This window comes from Ictalurus punctatus, chromosome 4 (assembly GCF_001660625.3).
Source record: "Ictalurus punctatus breed USDA103 chromosome 4, Coco_2.0, whole genome shotgun sequence".
In the NCBI taxonomy this organism is placed as follows: Eukaryota; Metazoa; Chordata; class Actinopteri; order Siluriformes; family Ictaluridae; genus Ictalurus; species Ictalurus punctatus.
Window position 1 is genome coordinate 8,752,879 of NC_071284.1, and position 23,124 is coordinate 8,776,002.

Consider the following 23,124-nt stretch of genomic DNA (forward strand, 5'->3'; position numbering starts at 1 on the left):
TGTCTGTGAATTACCATGTCATTTAAACCAGAATAACTTTGGATTGAAGCAGGACAGAAGGTGAGGAGGTGATGATTTCAGTAAGAGCACAGGTGAATACACACACACACATCCTGCTGTACTGAAAGACTTCTGCATGATCCCAATCTGGTTTGTTCTCATTCACTGTCCATTTCTCATACCCTGATCTGTTGGTAGTTGTAGTTGGATATGTAACAATTTTTGCATTATAACAAATATTGACACTGCGGAACAAGACACCTTCACACTCACTACATATTGCACAGTAGAAAGAAAAGTTAATAAATGTGCTATCATTATTTCTAATTCACCTAAATACTGTATGTTTAATAGCTACTGTAATGAATTTTCTTGAACAAAACTTGTATATATAAATAACCCTTAAATTTGAGAGCTCTGCATTAGTGTGTTCCACTTGATTGCACATCTAATTCTGCTAAAATACTCTATTGTAGTGCAGTATATTAGTAGATTAGTGCTTAAAGTAAAATGGCCTAGCATCTTGATTTTACACCACAAATGAAAATACAGCTAAAATAAGCTAACATCTTTATCTTTAGACTCTCACTAGAACCACAATTTAATGTTCCACTGACTCTTTTCCAAAAGAAACTGTAAACTGACTCTTCACATTCATGAGGATAGTAACATTCTTGAGCTTGATTAGCAGTACATTCAAAGTTGCCTTATGAACAGTCAGAAATATTGGACTAGTGCACGCTGTTATTGGCCATGGCAAGGATGCTACTGCTCAGAGAGGCACTCAGCTCCAGAAATATTAGCACATCTCTCAAAGATGAGCGGAGTCGTGCCCCAGGTTATTAAGCACTCAGCCTCTGTGCTGGTCTCTGGCACTGCGGATGGGGAAGTGCCACTTCCTCGGTCCCCATGGTGGTACTCGGGCACTTTTTCGCCCCCTGCTGGACGCTTAACGCATCTTATAGTCATGAGAGATGTCTGCTTCACATAGCTGACCCTTAAAATCCAGCTCAAACGTGAAGTCCAAATCACGCTGTAGGAAGAGCGAAAGAGAGTATGAAGAAAGATTTTAGTATTAGGATTTTCGTTATTTCTTGGGATGGTGCTTTAAGTCTTAAGACTCTTAAGGCTGTTCTTCATACTCACTGCATTATTTTCATTGGGCCTCATGGTGACTGTGCCTACAATCTCTTCTCCCTTCTTCACAGTCAGATACTCTTCGAGGTAAAAAACTGTTTGCTTCCAATGCGTGTAGGGAGAATCCGGTGCTACAAAACAAAACCGTCAAAACCTGAATGACCAAAAATCCACCTAGATAAATATCAAATTTCTCTCATGATGTGCAACCATATCAAAGAGTCTGTGTGTGAATGTTTATTTGTTAGTAAGCGGTTATCTCTTGGTGCCCTTCGACAATTTTAAGCAACTCGACCCAGGCAATAGGACCAGAATACCGAAATTCTGATTGATAATGCTGCAAAGGTCAAGAGAAGTATAATATGCGCTCAGATCTAAGCTCTGGCCTGGACTTTCCCTTCTCTGCTTTAAAGCTCTTCACAGGGTCCAGTTTATCTCATACCAGGTCCTGAGAGAGGGTAAGTGCAACCTTTATAGTACATCAAGCTACTGAATGAGCTTTCAATCCGAAGATAAGAAATACTAGATGGAAACTGAAAACAAAGAATTTTATTCTAATGCAACAAACAGTATATGTGAATTGCTGTCAGCGGTCTGCTAAACATGCTGTAAATTTGTTGATTTGAGATACCCACTATTTGTTTTAGAGGTAAAGTCTTGATTTTGCTTCAAGTTAAAGATTGGTCAAGATTCCATTATATACTATGGGAAAATAGGTTTTATGTTTTTTTTTCCTTTAGTGTAAAGACATTACAGAAAATTGACTTTTCTATCTAAAGCAAGTACTGAGTTTAATTTACAATAAAAATTTAGGGATTTAAAGCTATTGAGTTCCTAGCACAGGTATAGCCTGCATACATGTTATAGTCATGTGACATACAGTTTGATTAAAATGAGCTGCATGGAATTTTTTGTGTGACAACCATGCATACATACTGAAGACACTCAAATATCTGTGATTTCTATCGTTCTTTTTTCTTTTTTCCACAAACGGAGATCGCTTATCCCATGTGAATCGATCATAAATACTACAGAAATCCTCCAGCAACATTATTTAACAGACACGTCCTGAAATCTTATCCCATTCAACTAGTACATAAGATACAGCCATTAGGTATTTCACTCTCCGCATCCTATGGTGGACCATTGCTGACCAGATCTCATTTGGTTAGCGGATCATTCTCAGTTTTGCAGTGACGCTCACATGGTGATGTTTGTGGCGATGGGACAAGTGTTTCCAGTGAAGCTTGGGTTTTAAAAAAAAATCTCAGTTCTATTTCACCCCTCCTAACCACCAGAGGTGCTGTTTTAACACCTGGATGTCATAACCTTTAACACAAAGTCACATAGTGACCATATGACACTATAAAATGCCATCATTAATGTCTGCCATTACCATTTGGAACCATTTTGTTGAATTTGGCTAATTTTCCAAGTGAGGGGGAACCCTGGTGGTTATCTGGTGTTCGTAAAACTAATATTTTATTGATTAGTTGAGAAACAGTCTACCATGCAAAACTACTGTGGCAACAGCAGTCCTATGGTCAGAAACTGACACTGATGAAAATGTAGAGGATGAGTAACATGCACTATATATGTTAGAAGATTCTCTAACTATATACTTAGATGGTGGGCCAACACGGTACAGTACTGTAAATGTGTCTAATAATGTGGCCAGCAAGAATAAATATTGTTAAACACCCAACAGCACCACTGTTCATGATCCATTCATAGCAGCACCTAGTGTTACTGCTGCAGTGTTATTATACCACAATGACTGTGTTACTGCTGTGCTGAGAATAGTTCACACCCAAGTAATATCTAGTCAATGGTGGTCCGACAGGGTCTCATTCCACTGATAGATACTGTTGTAGAAGAAGGCTGACAAATTGTTCATATCAGCATATGAGTTAGCATCTTTAATTGTGTATTTAAATGATAACTGTACCTGATAAAATGTCTAATTACTGTTTATATCACTACATGTGATTATAGTATACTGTATATTGCTATGTGTGTTGTTTAGAATAACAGTAATTCAATAACAGTGTTATTTAAGTGAAACAAACTCATGCTAGATATTAAGTAGATCAAAACTGTCAGAGGCCCTGAAACTTTAGGACATTTAATCAATACTGAAATGAGATCTCAAAAACGTGTAAAAGATGGTCATTGTTCTCTGACATGGTATAACCACAAGAGGGCAGTCACTATTCATTAAAAAAAAACAAAAAAACATTTAGTGTTAATATCAGTCATATTCGTATCAGTCCTCTTGTAAATGAATTAAAGGGAAGTTAAAGAGAAAGATTTTACTTTTAGATTTACTTCCTGGTGTAATCCTAAGTGCATGCATGTCTATAAATACACTGGTAATCCTATAGAATATTGAATGCGCACATTGTTCAGTGGGAACAAAGCCTTCTGCCATCTTACTAAAATAAAACATAACGTAGTCTATTCTCAACGTGCACTTACAGCTGAGCAATATCTTGAATATAACGTGCTATTTTTCATTAAAAAAAAAAAAGTGAAATCCATGTGAATGTGGATAATGTGGAATGTGCGAAGCAGTGCCTTCGGACAGGTTTACAGGGTACCCACCTGTGGAGAAGCTGATCTTCTTGTGACACTTGGTGAACTCGACGTTGAAGTAGGTGACGAGTGCGTGGACATAATCATTCCTCTGGATCTGCAGACAGATGGCTGAAGTGAAGGACAGGTCCTCTGGCTGCACCGTGTAGATGTCTACCTCCTGAAGAAGACAAAGCAGGTTTTGTTAAACACTCACTTTAATTACTAATTTAAACATGTTAACAATCAGCTATAGAAAAGTAATACATTATCAGTGTAAGAACATATCATATGGGCATTTGTAAAACCATTGATTAGGAAGTATCCTCATTTATACCACAATGTTATTGAATTTTTGATTCTGATTGGTCAGAAGGTGTTGATTAATCTTTTATAACTCCAGTTCGGACAACAGTGCCAGCTGCAAGACAAATCTCAAGTTTATATTAAGGCACTTATTCTAATACGTCATAGTTTCTATAGTAACTAACTCAAGTAGACGTGCATGTCAGTCACAATTTAACTGTACCAATAAACTGATGTATATATTTTTTTGCTATTTAACAAAGAGAAAGGTATAATCACCGCTATGGTGAAGCTGCAAGCAGAATGGGTGGTTATTGCTGCTCTAATGAAAGTAAGACCATGAACAAACTTGTTTCGTGGACAATTCAACAACAACGGGAGCAGCTACAGTATAATCAGACATTCGTCTTGCAGAAAGCTTGACCATACCAACGATATACGTTTTTCTGTGTTAAATAATGGCACTGTTTAAAAATCCTTTTATTAGATTTAAATGTGAGCATCTGCCACACATAATCCTGAATTGATGGTTATTATATACAAAAAAGAAAATGTATTAAAACAAGCATACTGTATAAACATAAACCTGTGATTTGCATTTCAGACGGTCAGAGCTGCTGACCAATCAGATTTGAGAATCAAAAAGCAATGTGGTATAAGTTAAATACACATTCAAAATGAATGAAAAACATGTGCCTTGCTAGAACATTGCAGATGCCTAGTGAGATAAAAGGGAGAATAAAAGCTTTAATTCCTCTCTTTTATTTTGTCCACTATAAAGCTACATAACATCACTAGCATTTAGTTTATTATGAAGCTGTATTAGTGGCAGATTGTAGGCATAGTAATCTTCTGGAAATCACATTAATGTGCTCTCATTGGGCTGTACACATTAGGCGCAATTGTTCGAGATAAATCAAATATCAAAACTCCCATCATGGGAGTGATGCACAACACTCATCTCTCTTCTGTATTCCTTTCAGATGAGCACAGCGTGTTTATCAGACAAACATCATCACTCATCATTTGAATTACCGCACCGCAGTACAAACATCTCTTACAGAAGAAGGAATTAATCCAGATCAGAAAGGAAGATGTAAGCAGGCATCCAGTCTACATTATTTACTTATCATACACTGAAAACGTATATTACTAAAGTCTACCACTGTGTAAACAAGAGTGTTTGTGTCTGTGTCTGAGGCAAAAAAAAGAAGAGAAAAGCAGGAAAAGGAGTGATATTGGGTTTGTTTCAGCTGTATATGAAACGGTTATAGCACAGCGCGGTTGAACGGTCAGATTTGATTGGTCAGAAGGTGTGTGTTATTTTCGTATAACAGCACATGTAGTTCTGGCTGTAACATGAACAATGGGTTAATATCAATTCACTCGTTCTTATACGTTATTGTTTCTATAATAATGGTATACATACACAGGGACTTGTATGGTGGATGCTCCACATAATATAAGAATAATAATAAGTATATTTAAAAATGGGTTGTTGCTTAAAGCAATTCCGATAATCGTTGATGAGGGGAAGGAAATATTTATTTAACATTTATGGAATGGGTCGGTCTCAATTGTAAGCCCACTCAGTCTCAGTTACTCTGTCCATTTTCTTAGTAAAATGACGGACTTCGGGGGTATAAATTAGTTGCTGTGCACACTCTCAAAACAAAACAGCACTCTCTGGCACAGTAGTGGCTCACTGCTTAAGGCTCTGGGTTAAGGGTCAGGAGTTTAAGCCCCAGCACCACCAAGCTCCCTCTGTTGGGGCTTTGAGCAGATCCTCTGATGCAATTTATCCAATCACATGCATTTATGTAAATCTTTCAGCTGCAGGCTGCTCATCAGGCCAGAAACTAGCGACAGAGCTGGAAACATTAGATACAAAGTTACAGTTACATTTATATAGCACTTTTCTAGACACTCAAAGCGCTTTACATAGTATGGGGGAGGGGAATCTCCTCAACCACCACTAGTGGGTAGCATTCACCTGCATGATGCGACGGCAGCCATAGTGCGCAAGAACGCCCACCACACACCAGCTACTAGTCGAGAGGAGAGTGTGATGTAGCCAATTCAGAGATGGGGATTATTAGGGGGCCATGATAGAGAAGGACCAATGGGGGATTTTAGCAGGACACCGGGGATTTGTCACAGATTTAATCGATTTTACTTATTTTATTTAACCTCTGAGTAGCGAACCGATGGCATGGGTTTTCAAAAAGTCAGTGATGGAAAAACAAAATGTGTAAAGAAGTATGTGATTATTCGCCTTGTGTCAGCAGTCTAATCTCTTCTGAGTCCATGGGGCTAGTCATAAGCGGTAACTTGAAGTGCCACTACAAAACAAAATCATCATAACATCACGAAAACACGTTGAATTGTCTTATTTACACCCATAAACGCATGATCAGTGGTTAGGCATTAAAAAGTAACTGTTGTTAATATTCAGTCATGTTAGTTGCTTATCTGAATATTTGTAAGTGAGGAATTTTATGTAATTGGACCTGAGTTGCATATCCCTGGTATAGGCTTATAAGCAAATATAAAAATATATATATATATATTTTGCAAAGTATTTTGTTGAATACCGTACATCTGGCAAAAATATCTGTGTTTGTACAGATTTGAGTTGCTGAAATATGTTACATGACTTTTCAAATCCTTGTGAGACTTCCTTGCATGCATCTAAATGAACCTGATCATCATCTCTCTCAGTCCATTATCCAGCACTTCACTGTGAAATGAGATTTCATTTCAATGAATCATTAAACAACAGCCATGCCTCATTAGTGAACTAACGATCAGGCAAAAGTCTATAAAGCAGATCTTTTTCACAGTCAGTTATCACAAACTAAATATTTTACTAACTCCAAACCTAAAACACACAATCACAAACAAACAGGAAGTGATGTCTTCATGAACTGACTAGAGAGGGGGCATCTGTACATGTATACCTGAATTCAAACACACACACACACACACACACACACACACACACATATATATATATATATATATATATATATATATATATATATATATATATATATATATATATATATATCATTATGTACTTTTGTACAACTTGTACAAAAGAGGAAGAGTGGAAACATTGCTTACTTTGATGAGGCACGCGTTGGTCACCACTTGCTTTTGGTCCACTATATCAACCAGTGGCTCTTTCATTGCTACATTTCTGATGCAGGTCATGTCAAAGCCATAGACATTCTCCCACCCTACACAAACAAAGATACAGATTTCATGGTCTTGGTCTTGGTTTAAGAGTTCAGTCAGTGACAGAGACAGAAAATTGTATAAAACTACTATGCTTCAATTCTGGTCTCATCACAAACACCATCAAGCCAAAACATCCATCCAAAGGATAGAATACTTAGAAGAGATAGAGCTGTATATAATCTTGGAGGTATTTCAGATTTAATGGGTTTTTTTAAGACCACCACAGAGTCTGAGGTACCTGCCCAGTCCACATTTAAAAATGTCCTACTGTAAACATGCACAATACAATGCAAATACAGTATTCACTCCATTCACTCCCCCTTATTTTCTTTCTTGCTCCTGTCTCATATGTGGGATGCTCTGACCTCTCATCAGCCAAAATTTCTTTTGAAGACCACAAAAAGAAATTTTTCTGTGTGGAATAAATAAATTGCTTGATGCGGTGACTACATAGAAAAATACAGCAGCCTTAGACATCATAAAAAAGTACAGACATGCCTACATTTTGGAGAAGATTGTAAATGATGGGCATTTTGTGGTACAGACATACCACAAATACAGTGCCCTTCACTAATACTGACACCCTAATGTTGATAAATATGAGCAAAGAAGGCTGTCAAAAATTGTCTAAATTGTTTAACCTTCTGATCGTTTGTTTTTGGATGAGAGTAGAGGCTTTTTTTTAAACCCTTCCAAACAACTTGTGGCGATGTCGGAGATTTCAGATTGTAGTTTTGAAGACTGTCTGACTACAAGATGCAACTAACTTCTGCAATTCTCCAGCTGTGATCCTTGAAGATTTTTTGGCCACTCGAACCATACTCTTGACAGTGCTTTGAGAATATAGACACACGTCCAATTCCAGGTTGAAATACCAGGGTTTCATAGCACTCCCAGTTGACTGGAACTTCTTAATTATTGCCCTGATGGTGGAAATGGACATTTTCAATGCTTTTGCTATTTTCTTATAGCCACTTCCCATTTTGTGAAGCTCAACAATCTATTGCCGCACATCACCGCTATATTCCTTGGTCTTACCCATTGTTATGAATGACTAAAGGAATTTGGCATACGTGTTACCTCATATTTATAGCCCTGTGAAACAGGGAGTCATGGTTCAACAATTTCCTGTTCCTAGTCACCCAGGTATTTAAAAAAAAAAATAATATCAATGGGAAAATATTTCAAATATATTTTTCTCAAATGAAGTCATAGGATTGCCAATAATTGTTGCACTTTTTATGCATTCATAAAATGCATATATGAATGCCAATGGTTCTTATTCCTAAATGAAGATGTCTCTGTATGGACTCAGACACACCAACATTCTCATCGACGGTTTTGGAACAGCAAGGCCAATTCATTTGTTTGTGCTATACATCAAAGACATTTGTGTTTGAGATCAAAAGATGGATATGAGACAAGAGTTTAGTATTTTAGCTTTTATTTTCTGGTATTTACAGCTAGATGTGTTAAACAACATAAAACATAGACCTTTTGTATCAAACCACCCAATTTCTAGTTGAGCAAAAGTATAGGAACACATAAGCCTTGAAGTAAATTAAAATAACACTTAATATTTGGTTGTATGCCCCTTGCTTGCAATAACTGCAATCAAATTGTTGGTTTCTTCTTTTCTGATGCTTTTCCAGGCTTTTACCACAGCCTCTTTCAGTTATTGTTCGCTTCACGGGGTTTCTCCCTTCAGTCTCCTCTTCAGGAGGTGAAATGCTGCTCAATTGGGTTAAGGTCTGGTGATTGACTTGGCCAGTCTAAAACCTTGTACTTTTCCCCCCTGATAAAGTCCTTTGTAGAGTTGGCAGTGTGTTTTGGATCACTGTCTTACTGCATGTTAAAGTTCCTCCCGATGTATTTGGATGCATTTCTGTGTAAATTGGCAGACAAAATGTTCCTGTAAACTTCTGAATTCATTCTGCTGCTGTCATCATGAGTTACATCATCAATAAAGATTAGTGAGCCTGTTCCAGGAGAAGCCATGTAAGCCCAAGCCATGACACTACCTCCACCATGTTTCACAGATGAGCTTGTATGTTTTGGATCCTGAGCAGATCCTTTCTTTCTCCACACTTCGGCCTTTCCATCACTTTGGTAGAGGTTAATCATGGTTCCAGAACTTTTGTGGCTCATCTCTATATTTCTTTGCGAATTCCAATCTGGAATTTTGATTCTTACTGCTCATGAGTGGTTTGCATCTTGTGGTGTGGCCTATACTTTTCTGCACTCAAAGTCTTCTTCAAACGGTGGATTGTGATACCTTCACCCCTGCCCTGTAGAGGTTGTTGGTGATGTCACTGACTGTCGTTTTTGGGTTTTTCTTCACAGCTCTCACAATGTTTGTCATTAGCTGTTGTTTTCCTTGGCCGACCCATTCAGTGTCTGTTGCTCAGTACACCGGTGGTTTCTTTCTTTTTCAGAGCATTCCAAATTTTTGTATTGGCTATGCCCAATGTTTGTGCAATGCCTCTGATTGATTTTCCCTCTTTTCTCAGCTTCAGAACGGCTTGCTTTTATCCCATAGACAGCTCTCTGATCTTCATGTTGGCTTATCCTTTTTTACACCAAATGTAGTGTTTACAGGTGAAACTGAAGGCTAAAACCAAGAGTAGATGTTCAGAGCTATTTATTGTTTAAACAATCAATCTAACAGGACACACCTGGGCAACAACACCTGTCAGTCACATGTTCCAATATTTTTTGCTTGCCTAAAATGATACAAAATGTGCTATGCTCTGTCATTTAACACATCTACATATAAATACCAGGGAATAAACGCTGAAATTCTACACTCTCTTCTCATATTCATCTTTCTCCTTTTATCAATAGTTTCAGAGGGGACTGTATATGGACTCAACGCTACGTCTATATTTCTATATACAATATGCACTCACAGACACCCCTGCTATTATCTTCAGTCTGCACACAAACCTTTTTTGATTATAAAAACATGATAGTCTCTTATATTTTATGAGAAAATACCACATGCCTGTCATATTCACTGCGAACTTGGTTTTTCCAGTGAGTTTTCAGACCCTAGTTTCTTAAAAGAAAGCAAAACAAACCATTGTGGTAATCATTTTCAAAGTCACACCAATCTGCTTATTAAAATAATATTCCTAAAAATGATTTACTCATTAAAAAACATGATTTATAAAGTTAAGCATAACTTTAAAATCCTGTGCAATTGATCACAGTATATGCCTGGTGTGTAATTCCCCAGTGATGAGGCAGCTCAAGCACAAGGCTCTGTTTTTTTTCCTCCTTGTCTCAAGGCTAATACAAATAGTATTAACTCAGATTCTGTTATGGGATGTGTATGAGTGTGAGTATGTGTGTTGAGGAGAAGTGAACAAGCTTGCCCAGGGTTTCAGCTTTATAGAGCAATGTCACTCAAATATAATGTGTGTTGACTTTACTGGACTACTTATCATCACATAGCCTGCAGCGGTGTGACTATGAAATAAAGTTGTGGCAAATGTATTGCACACACACACACAAGCCTGTACTCTCAGCCTTAGTGGATACAGTGCTGTCTCTATCTGTCTCTTCCTCAGTGTGTGGGTGTGTATGCACTCACAGTGAATCTTGAAGTCCTTGTACTGCCTGTCCTCGATGGCCACAACATAGAGAGAAGCTCGGTCTGGAAACATCAGGCCACCAGGTTTCTGTCAAGACAGCACAGAGACTCACTGTCAAAGCTCACACATACATCCAAGCACTCACACACATACTTACCAGCCACTTGTCTCTGGCATAGATGACAGTATTGAGCATGGACTCATAGAAAAGGCAGTAGCCCATCCATTCTGAAATAATTATGTCCACCTGGTCCACTGGCAGCTCTGTGTCCTCTACCTTTCCTTTAAAGATGGTGATAACTGCAATACAAAAACATGAGAAGTAGAAACCCACACAGAAACCCTGTACAAATATGAGTCTGCAGTCTGTGTCTCAACAAACAGATGATCTCATTTTTGCAGAACAGCTTGAGTGTGTGTGGGCATGCTTTTCTATCTTGGTCTGGTCCCCACTAGGAAAACTGGTTATCTATCTATCTATTTATTTATTTATTTAAAAAACCCAAAAAACAAAAACAACTAGAATTGCCAAAAGGTTTGTTTTTGTTTAATAAAGTTACGGTTCGGGTTAGATTTAGGTGGAGGTATAGCATTGATTCGCTGCATTAATAATTATGTCTGTGGAAGGTCCTGTTTGTTTGGCAGGTAAGCAGGGTCACTCTGTTCCAAAACTGGCGTTTTTACAGCCCAGATTTCAATCAGCTTCCTTGGGGAGCTATTGAATTTGTTTCGGTAAGAAAAGACTTTGTCAGCATGAAACCTGAAACATCCTATACCCTTCACCAGCTGCCCTGCCAGAATGCAGCTCTGCTCCATTCTGCTATTTGGTAAAAACCTAAACTCCTATAACCAGCATGCATTAGTGTCTCATTTTATGCATATTTGCAAAGATGAATGGTGAATGCCATGGTTGTTTAAAGTCTTACAGTAAGTTCAATGTAGCTTGAATTATGTTCTGGATTTCACATTTACATGAGAAAACACCTCTGAATGATAAATCTCTCATTCATATAATTGTCTATTTGTGTGCTGTCTGTTGTAATATTTTCATGCCTTCTGTGACATTCATTGTTAGCATCTGCATTTAACAGTTCACCACAATTTGTACAGCTTGCTTGTTAATGTTTTCTTTTCTTTTACTCACACCCAACCATTTATATGGATATATAATGTACATATACACAGTAAATATTCACAGAGCTCTTACCATTGTCCAGGTGATTGGCTTTGATGATTTTTTCAGAGTACTCTGATATACTGGAGCATTCAATCTAAAATGACAAGATCAGAACCAACAGAGCATCATTTGCATTTAGATTTATTTATCATGTGCTCTTATCATGTGCATCATGGGCATTTATCATGTGCTCTTATGCAGGTAAACGTACAGAAATACTTTGCAATCTATTTGTAAAACAACTACTGCTACTATAGATCAGCCTGGGTCTAAATATAACACCATGCTTCAGAAACTGTGCTGATACACTCTCAGAAATAAATCAAACTAAACTGTACTTTTCCTTGCTGCTGGGTGGCAGCATCAAGGGGACATATTTTGTACCTTTAGTGAGTATCTGTATACCATTAAAATAATTTAAGGTACATAACTGGGCCTGAAGGAGCACTGACATACCTTTTAAAGCTTTAATCTAAAAGGTGTATATAGCAATGCATTTCTGAATTGCATGATTAGTGCTTAGTGATTACTTATTAAATATATGGGTCTTCAGTCTGCTTCTGAAGATATTCAGGGACTTTGCTCTTCAGAAAGCCGATGGAAGTTGGTATCTAGGGACCAGCAGTACAGAAAAGAGTGCTGACAATTGCCTTGCTTGTGCCTTAAAGAGTGGTGGGTTGGATAGTTATGGCTTGATGAGCTTGAGGAAAGTTCCTGAATCTACCCATTACCATCAGGTGGAAGGGTGTTATCCATGTCTAGCTTTGTAGGAAACCATAAAGGTTTTTAATTGGTTTAATTAAGTCAATAATGTGAATGCAGTAGTTGAGAAACATAGGTGTATCAGAAAGATCAAAGACATTCTGTATCGGGTGTAAGGACCTATTAGCATGTAAAGGAAGACCAGCCAGGCGCAAGTTGCTCTGGTCAAGTCAAAGAGATGCCAAGGGACTAAACAAGTACCATGGGGAGAAATGCCTGACACCTGCACAACAGAGTAATGTTTGCAATATCTGCTAACAATGATAACTCATTCAACACTACAAATTTGTGCAGAATTACTTCTCAGAAGAGATGGCAATGCCAATATATTGTGGGATTCAATATTTCTGGGATTCAGCTTTAAATTATGATATACCATCTATAATAAAACGTCTGTCAGACCTGTCAAGATTCAAGTAGCAACCTGAGTATCTCATGATGGGAAAGAGCGGAGGATAAGCTGGTTGTGCACAGACTAGGGGAAACCATGTGAAGATGTCACATCACTAAGACAATGAGTAGAGAGGTGAAAAAAAGAAGACGACCAAGTACTGAGGCTCAAAGTATACCAGTGGAAAATCTGTATGGAGCGCCTGATACAAGCCTCTTCAGGACAAAAAGCTCTGCTATTCTGAACCAAAAATTCCAGGATTGTTGAAGCTCAAGAAATACATAATACTGTTGACTGTGTTGAAGTCTGCAGCAAGATTGAGTAGGATCAGGACCGGTGACATTTTTAAATTTTACTACATGGGGCTGCCTAAAGGGCAGATTCTGTATAGTTTGCCACTTTGCGGCCATTTGCTTAGGACCCGGGAGCTAGTTCTGGTGGGAACGATTGACAGCTGGGACAACTGGTTATAACTGTTTTTGAAGAAATGAGTGAATAGTAACCATGTCAGGGCTGTGGTGGATCCAGTGCCTCCCCTGGGGGCATGAGAGGGGACACCATCTATCTCAGGGCACCATGCACACACTGAGGGGCAAGTCAGAGTAGCCAGTCAATCTACTGGATTATTTTTGGGATGTTTCAGGAAATCAGCCAATCCAGAAGAAACCCACACAGACCCAGGAAAAACATACAAACCACACACAGATAGTAACCCAAACTCAGTTTCGAATCAGGGACTTAGCATTACTTGCTGCACCACCATACCACCCTCTTCCTTGTTTATTCCTTTATTTTTCACTCTCTTTCACAGTTAGGAAATGCCAGTGAGTCATAGACAACCAGCTAATGTAGATATACCAAGGTTGGTTTAAACACACAAGCACACAAGGTTTTGTGTCCTCTCCTTACCCTCTATTCACTATACTATCCACGCTCCCCTGTGCTCATTAGAGTAGGCCACGAGAACCCTCCTCAGGATTTAACAGCGACTGACTCTACACTCAAAGGACTGAGGTACATTGTGGGGGAAAGGGCATTAATGAGAACACTGCATCTTGGCTATTATCAGCACACTGTTCTCGGGGGAAAGAAGGCTGGATGGAGAGTAGGGAGAAATTTAGATTTAGGCTGTCAGAATTGTACCCTTCATTAGAGTCTGCAGCAGCCGTCCCCATCCACTTTGCATTTCCCATGCGTAGACAGATCACATGGGTGACTGTCTTACTTGCTCTCAGAGAGAAAAATACATAACACAGAAAAGAGCAAGCTCAACTATAGATGACAGCTGAACTGCAATCAGCAGTGCTTCGATCTCACCCAGCACATTGCCCACCACTATAAGTAGAGGGGAGGGGTGCGGTTTGACATATTATCAGAGCAGCAAGCATAGCCACTCTGGAACATAATCATGACAATGTGCCACTCCCTCTGATTTCTGTGTGATTGTGGGTGAAAACTTGTTGAAAGTTCTCCCCATCTCTCAACTCTTTCTCTCTGCACTGCCCCTTTTACAACCTAGATATAGACGTGTACACCCCAATTACAATGTCAGTTTCTGCATTTCACAACATGCTGATGCAGCTGTTTCTGAAGTAATGGGGGGGAGCTCCAGCAGTATGCTGTGTCCTCAGAATGTTTGATGCAGAATGGAAATGACAGATGCAGATTACTGCAGTGTACAGTACAAACTCATTTCTTCACTGTCTTGGACATTAATATCACAAGTCTGAGTGAGCCCACAGGTTCACCCTTCAATTTTTGCATTGTAGGCATTTGAATCAATGAACGCCTACACATGATCACCCTACACACTTAACTCTTTGGCATTTAGCTCTTATGACGCCCTTCAGAGATATTCTGCAACTTCAGAGCAGCAAGGTGCAAAACACATGTCATAGAGGAAAGCTGCCTCTGCTGACACTCGCATAAAAAGAGATGGAAGTGTCAGGTACATCCGAGCCTGCCAATGATGTGTGAGAGTGCTGGTACAGTAGCAGAGGTAATAATCTGCTCATTCTCCAGAGAAGAGCAGCCATCTATAATGCTATTTTAGTAATCAAACTCCAACATAGCAGCGCCCTGCAGATTTGTAGAGATCCAGGCTTCTTACCCCGTACACGTGCTTGGCACCGGCCTTGGCAGCAAACATGGACAGGATGCCAGTACCACTCCCTACATCGAGCACAATCTTGTCCTTGAATACATGTTTGTTGTGGTACATGGCGTTTCTGTAGGTCAGAGTCCTGACCTCGTCCTTCAGCATTTCCTACAATACAAGACAATGAAGACACTAATCAATCACATGCAAGTCTTAATTGATTGAATAAGAAATATCTAGTAATTATATAGCATTATAGCATGAAGTCTGTCAGTAACAATTTACTATAAGGTCCACAAATAAGTAATATATTATTATTGAATTAATGCTAATGATAAATTAATACTTAAATAATGAAGCATATACTGTACACTAACTGTATGCCTTTCTGCTCACCACAGTTGTACAAAGTGGCTATTTGAGTTACTGTAGCTTGTAGACTGTACAGTCAGCTTGAAGCAGTCTAGCCATTCTCTTTTGGACGCTCTCATCAACAAGACTTACTTCCCACAGAACTGCCATTCAAATGCATCTGCAGGTAAATCCATTCAAGCATGTGAAAAGAACTATTTCATAGGCTAATAAGAGTAATTCCTATTTATTCCTATTTCCTATTTATATTCCTATTTATAACATCCTATTCCTATAACTTAAAGTTGTGTGTAAAGGTGATTTTAGAAGACTTATATTATATTATGTGATCTTTCACACCATAGCATTTCATTTGCATTTATAATACCATCTGTTTGGATTTAATTTAGATTTGGGGGGTTGCACATTGCCTGAACTTATATTATAGCCTATAATTTGGGTTAACCTATATTGTCTGCAAACACAGAAATCGTAATATAAATATCCTTTTTTATTACTTCTGCAATGCATTATTATAAGGTAATTAGTTAACTGGATATTAATACCTAACTATTATTATTATTATTATTATCATTATTATTATTATTATTATTATTATTGGCTACTCATACTGCATGACTCAGAGGCTTCTAATGTATACACTTCATTATTTCCTAATTTGCTAAGGATTAGTGCATCTATTAATTCATCATTATGTAAGCATTAGTTAAGTATTAATATATCTTTGGACCTTATGATAAAGTGTCAGCGGTGTGTCGTGACTAGATTTTTACTAAGGGGACTGGGTGAAAGAACAAAAAATACAGGATGGTATTTTTTCTTAGAATGATTTCAGACCTCTATGAAACAACTATTTCTTTTATGACATTTGAGAACAATGTTTGTTGCATTTGTTTCACATTTAGAAAATCAAATACCGTACATTAGGGATATAAAAGAAATGGGGGAAAAACACCTGACCTATATACTAAAAATGACATATAATGCATCTCTAGGTCTCACTAGATTCTCCTTGGTCTACTCCCCCTTATTTTGGCCTAGTCTCCTCCCTCTGATCTCTCTGCATCTCCCAGTGCTATGTTTTACAAATTTCCAGTCTAAATCATTATACCTAAACAGGGATGATATCTTAATCTGAAAGCATCTACAGTACATCCTAGTGGAACACTCAGACTTGTTTGAAACTCTTCCTACCTCATGGATGCCGAAGTGAGCGTAGGAGTCAAAGTAGTAGTCTCTGGAAGTCATCTCTTCTGGATTAAGAAACTTGGCCATCTTTCCTCGGCCGGGGCAGGTGAGCAGAGATGCTGCGTGGGGAGTGTGTGCGTTGTGTGAGGGGTGTGTGGGCCGTGGGGCATGGTTGACCGAGGGCACTGGTTTAGGCAAAGGAGAAGGTTGTGCTGAATGAGATGGTGCTGAGCTGAGGGGCTGCTGCTGTTAGAGCCAACAGGAAAAAGAAAGGCACAGAAAAAGAGAAGAAAGATTACTGTGGTACTCATGAGATATATTTAGACAAGGCACTGTAGAATTATCTTTCATGACCCATTTGTAATGTCCTAGGGCACTATTTTTTTAACCTATCAACACAATCTATACCACCACTGCAATATCAAGCCTTCACTGCTTTTCAGACAGTTTCTACATTGAGTGCAGAGATACTCAAATAATATAATCCTCGTCCACATGCAGGTCGTCTAGCATCTCTGTGCAGGCTGTGTGAGACAGTGGGGGAGTGTTTCAATATACTAACAGACGTGTCAGGGCCAGAAAGAAAGCAGCCGGTGAAAGGAGTGGCACATACGGTGGGCCTCTCTCGCTCTGATTAACATATTCACTACCTACAGAGAGAAAGAGAGAGAGCACAAGGGATGACGGTGCTCTCGTTGACATAATGCAGCTGATTAAACAACACCCTGCATTCAAGTAGACAGAATGAAACCAAAGACTTGTGCTAGACCCATTAACAGTGATGTGGTGTATACTAATTAAAAATAAATTCAGTATATTGCACACATCTGCCAAAGCACTGTGTTCTGAAAGCACTACATTCATTAAAAGCTGTGTCATGTATTACTGTGATATACTGTTCGCAAGCGAGTTGGATCTTTAAGCAAACGTTTTTAGGTGAACACTGGGATTTGACTAGAATATCTCAAAAGCCTTTTTTTGGGAAATGAAGACAATACTATTCTATTTTATTTGTAAAGTACTTTTTTTTAAACAATAGACCTTGTGACAAAGCAGCTTTACAGAAATCCAGATGTAGATTTAGAGCCCTAATGAGGAAGCCAGATGAGAGTGACAAGGAAATAATGCTCTGAAATGACATGGGGAAGAAACACTTAGAGGATCCTGACTCGAATGGGAACCCATCCTCTTCTAGGTGATACCAAATAGTGTGATTATAAATCATTACAGTATACAACTGTACATATAAAGGCAAACAGTACTAAGTGTGTTGAAAATATGTTCAGTATAAGCAAATTGTGACTAAAGGTCCTGGGAGGAGCACCGGACAGTCTTTACGATTACAGACGGAGCCTTAGGTGCAATTCTACACTATACAGGTGAGACTATCTTCAGAAGAAAGAGTGAGACTTAGGCATAAACTGTTTTTTGGAAGTGCAACCTATAGATCATATCATATGATGTTCTTGCTGAACAAGATATAGGTCTCTCAGATGTGTGTAACCAAGGCACAAAAGACTCATATCAATTCTGCTCATTATGATGATCTATGTGGTGTACATGCTTGGGGAAAAAAACGGTTCTTCAGATATTTAGGGTTTCTTAGCTTCCTAAAGGTGTTCTACCGTGGAGCATCTCTTGGGGAAAACATGATAAAAATGTATAGAGGGACAAATCAAACTTCTGCGTTGTTCTTGAACAGGTATTGGCTTACTGGTTAGCACGTGTGCCTTGCACCTCTGGGGTTGTGGGTTCGATTCCCACCTCCACTCTGTGTTTGCTTGTTCTCCCCATGCTTTGGGGTGTTCCTCCCGGTACTCCAGTTTCCTAGCCCAGTCCAAAGAGATGCATGTCTAAATTGTCTGTAGTGTGTGAATGGGTGTGTGCAACTGTGCCCTGCGATGGGTTGGCACCCAATCCAGGGTGCCCCCCGCCTTGCGCCAAGAGTCCCCTGGGATAGGCTCCAGGCTCCCCACGACCCTGTGTAGGATAAGCGGTACAGAAAATGGATGGATGGGTGGATGAACAGGTATCAGGATGTTGGTTCAGTATGCAAAGACAGACAACTTTTTTCAAATTCTTCTTTAAAAAACATTCTTTCTGAACAGAAAAGTTAAGGCATGGCAGAGACAGCTGGCATGGTATTATTGCTGAATTAGTGAAATGAAAGCCAACTGTTATTAGTTACCTGAGTCAGTTAATCTGATTTACTGACAGGAGATGAAATTCCCATACAAATTTCTTAAGAGGTATGTTTACAATGGTATTTATTTTATTATTGTTAGTATTATTATATTTAGTATTTTCCTGATCGGTGCAGTATCCACTCTTTCACTGAGAGCGAGTCTGTCTCATTTCCCAGATGTGTCTTGAACATATGGCATGAGTGTACATTAGAAAAAACATTAGCTTGCGTGTTAGCTTGTGCTATCCTGCACAGCTTGAATAGTTTGCTTTATGCTGTCAGGTATTAGAAAAAGTTTGACAACCATCACTCAGACATCCTCTATTAGCAGTGGGGGCTTTCACTGTGTGTCTGTGTATGTTTGTGAGTATACAGTAGATGTGTGTGTGTGACCATGTTGTGTGAGTATGTATATGTCCATCCGTGTGTGGCCACCCAAACCCTTTGGGCTAAAATTCACATGTTTCTGGTGCTGCCCTTTTGGTAGGGGCGACTTGCTTGATTGTTCCCATTAAGTTGAAGTGAGGGAAAATGCCAGCACAACGGGCAGCATTGAATAGCTGACATTTCAAAGCAAGAGAACAAGGAATTACTTTAAACAGGAGAAAGCTTCGAGAAGCTTTGTTTTTATGCTTTTTGCAGGAGTTGAGGCAGACTAGTGAGGTGATTTTCCAGCAGTTAGACTCAATCAAATTATCATCATTCCCTGTAGAATACTCTTTATAGCACATGATATATGGAGAAAGCTATGGCGCCTGTAACAAAGCAAATTTTGTTCCAGCCAAGGGTAGAGCTGCATGTCTCTATAGACTTGCACTAGTTTACCAATGATTCTCACCTCTGCTAATGTGCCTGGGGCACTGATGTAGGAAAGTGGTTTAGCACCAGCGGCTAATGCGGCATCTAGATTTCCTATATCTCTGACCCACACTGTGAGAGGATTTAAACGTAAGCAGCAGGGAAAGTGGCTACTTCAAAAGGCATCCATCTGCCAAGATAGTATCTAACAACAGCAAGAGAGAGGCGCGAATGTCCTTCCTTCTGCAGCCAACTAAACAAATCTCATTACACAGTCTATTTTTAGTCCAAATAAATAAAAAAAAGCCAGAGGCTGAAACTGCACTTAAAAATTTAGTTTTGTTTGTGAGAGTGATACAAAAAATTAGAAAACAAACCCACACATCAAGTGTTTAGGTGCAACGGCAAGACACATGGTGAATTTTTTTTCAAAAGGCAAAGGCTTCTTGATTATTTAAAAAAAAAAAAGTGCAAGAATTGTGGCTCTCTAAATTATAGAGCTGTCACGAAAAAAGAGGTTTATTTCAAGTTTAAGTCAAATGCCAGCATTATTTTTCTATTATCCAAATGATATTTTTCTATTATCTATATTGATGACTTTAAGAACATCTTTAAGACCAGCTTAATGCTCTCACGTGGTGTGTTTAGCTGTGAAAAAGGCCAAGATATGGCAAATCGGATAAGTGTTGAACTTACTCTTGTTTGTATATATTACAGTTCTGTTTAGGAATACCTCTACAGTTGGGGGTTCGAATCCCACCCCTGCCCTGGGTGTGGGGAGTTTGCATGTTCTCCCCATACTTCGGGGTTTCCTCCAGGTGCTCCAGTTTCATCCCCCAGTCCAAAAGACATGCATTGTAGGCTGACTGGCATTTCCAAATTGTCCATAGTGTGTGAATGGGTGTGTGTGATTGTGCCATGCAATGAGTTGGCACCCTGCCTAGAGTGTCTCCCACCTTGTATTAATTGCCTATGCAACTAACAACCTCTGGCACTAGGTCATTTCTGAACCATATGGAACCACCATTCAATTAAGTCTTTTATACCATTGTATATTTAAGGTGTTGTGAAAGTCATGAGGGAAACAAGCAATGACTCCATGATACACATTGCTTAGGCAATTCACTTCTGAAAGCCCATATACTGATACTGATATTTATGACACTGACATTTCAAAAAAAAATCACTCTGTGGTGTTACCTCACCGAAATTGAGTCTTCACCACCACTTCATTAGCTATAACTGGGTACTAGTTAAAAATTTGTATTGGTTTGTTATACTGGTTTACAGTCCTCATCTTGGTCAATGGGTGGACAAGGAAAGGTCTAGATTCCTCATTTTAATGCTCTGAATCACTTGAGGACTGTATGAAGTAAGGAATAAAACACACGGGTGTGTTCCATTAAAGTAAAATAATATTGGGTGGTGTGTCTGATGTGTTCTAGTGCAAAGTGGACTTACTGTTACCACCATGAAATTTCAACAACAGCATGCCCTGAAGCATCTTATTCCATTCATACAACAGCAATTAGCTAATGCTTACATTATTTCAAATGTATTAATGAATAGCGCATTGTACTTTTTAATGATTTATTGTTACATTTAATATTGTGGAATGTGCATGCAACAAGTTACTTCCTTTCATCAATTACATTATTAAAACTAGTTGTTCCCTCACCAGGTTCTATTTTATTTTTTTCTTTCTTGAATTTTTTTTTTTTTTAAACACAGCTTGTTGTGTGACGGAGAAACCATAGCACACAAAGTCCTCTGTCTTGAAGACTTTCTTGTGGTGGAAAACATATTGAAAATGTGTTACAAAGCAAGACTTTTGTAAAGTCATAAATGTCAAATTAACATCTCCATGAAGAAAGCTTCACCATATCAACGAGCGCACGTTTTTCTTAACAACAATTTACAAGTCATCCGTTATTAGGCTTGCTTTTATAGCTGGGCGGGGACCAAATGTCCCCACAGGGATAAGACTGTCTGAAAAGTTTGACCTTGTGGTGACATTTGGCTGGACCCCATGAGTAAAACTGCTTAAAAATAAATCAATCAATAAAAACAATGCAGCAAATGTTTCCTTTTGCTTACTGAGGTTAGGTCAGGGTATTTAGTTGTAGCCTAGCGTTAATTAGCTACAAAAAATAATCATGTAAATTATGTCAGTTGTCCTCACTGACATAATTTAGCACGACAAACGCGCGCGTGCGTGCGTGCGTGCGTGCGCGTGTGTGTAGGACCAAGGACAGCGCTCGCGCTCTTGAAATCCATGAGGTAAATATGTTAAGCGCGGCTAAAGCACAACACTTGAAAACAACGAAACTTAGCTGGTGACAAACCAATTTTCCGAATAAATATTTAAAAAATAAATAAATAGATAAATAAACATAGGAATATGTCCCCTTGAACAGCACTATATCGATGTTGTGAGCTGCTATTCACACCTGCAGAACATTCCTGCAGTTTGTAATCAGTGTGTGGTAGTAAACTGACTTCTCATTGACAGCAAACCAACAGAAAAATAAATACACACAGTCGAAATATCTTTACCTTCGCCTGTGTTACAGATACGAATGAAACCCCGGTTAGAAATATCCGGATTTAAGGTCTTTCACAAGTGTAGTATTTGTGTTGTTTCAGTCTTTTCACCACTTACCTCAGGGCTGTCCGGTTCCGCCATTTTCCTCCGTAGGAGCAAACAGCGGGAGGAGTGTTTCATTCCCATAAGAGCCACCGGGATGTGTTCAACTAGACTGAACTGAATAAAGACGCTCTGATATCCTAAATGAATCTCAGCAGCTTAAAAAAAAACTCGTCTGAAATCGAATAAGAGTGCAATGTGGAGCTAAAAATGAGGTTAATTTTAAAACCTGGAGCAAGGTGAAGTCCCAGAGAACACGCACACCTGAAAACTCGAAGGCTTTCCTGAATCCATGGGGTAAAAAGTTATCAGGTGTCCACACTGTTGCTGGATGCTTTACGATGTGGATATGTCTCTGTTGTTAAAATGTAAGAAAGCAGCATTAAAATGACAGAAAGCACCACTAAGACTGTCATGTGTCTCCTCCTGTGTACCGGTTAGTTAGTGTGAAGGAAACTACACGGTGTTTAAGGTGACATTCATTCATACAGCCTATTAACCAGGACCTCCTGTGGAACTGAGCGTGAGGCTTCATTTCACACGAGGAAAGCAACCAGATTTAGATGAAAGCACAAGTTCGAGTCGGCGACACGGAATGCCCTTCATGTCTCCTCTTCTAACGGATGGCATTCCTGATCTCAGGTGCTCAG

At 38.9% G+C, this 23,124-nt stretch overlaps 1 protein-coding gene across 1 annotated transcript; it reads right to left on the reverse strand.

Moving 5' to 3' along the window:
- Positions 1 to 31: 31 nt before the first annotated feature.
- On the reverse strand, positions 32 to 22,571 carry LOC124627943 (protein arginine N-methyltransferase 8-B). The gene is made up of 10 exons (XM_047154826.2): positions 22,490 to 22,571; positions 16,851 to 17,090; positions 15,297 to 15,452; positions 12,064 to 12,127; positions 11,014 to 11,156; positions 10,856 to 10,943; positions 7,144 to 7,259; positions 3,742 to 3,892; positions 1,147 to 1,268; positions 32 to 1,033 (listed from the first exon to the last, which is right to left on the reverse strand). The coding sequence occupies exons 1-10, from the start codon at positions 22,556 to 22,558 to the stop codon at positions 950 to 952; spliced, it is 1,233 nt and encodes a 410-aa protein (XP_047010782.1). The 5' UTR covers positions 22,559 to 22,571; the 3' UTR covers positions 32 to 949.
- Positions 22,572 to 23,124: the final 553 nt, after the last annotated feature.

Bases quoted from the DNA above. Each gene is read 5' to 3' on its own strand.
- LOC124627943 (XM_047154826.2), bottom strand. From the start codon at position 22,558: ATGGGAATGAAACACTCCTCCCGCTGTTTGCTCCTACGGAGGAAAATG. The intron at 15,453-16,850 runs GTAGGAAGAGTT...CTTGTATTGTAG, and splicing joins CTCACTTCGGCATCCATGAG to GAAATGCTGAAGGACGAGGT. The intron at 1,034-1,146 runs GTGAGTATGAAG...CTCTTCCTACAG, and splicing joins GGCCCAATGAAAATAATGCA to CGTGATTTGGACTTCACGTT.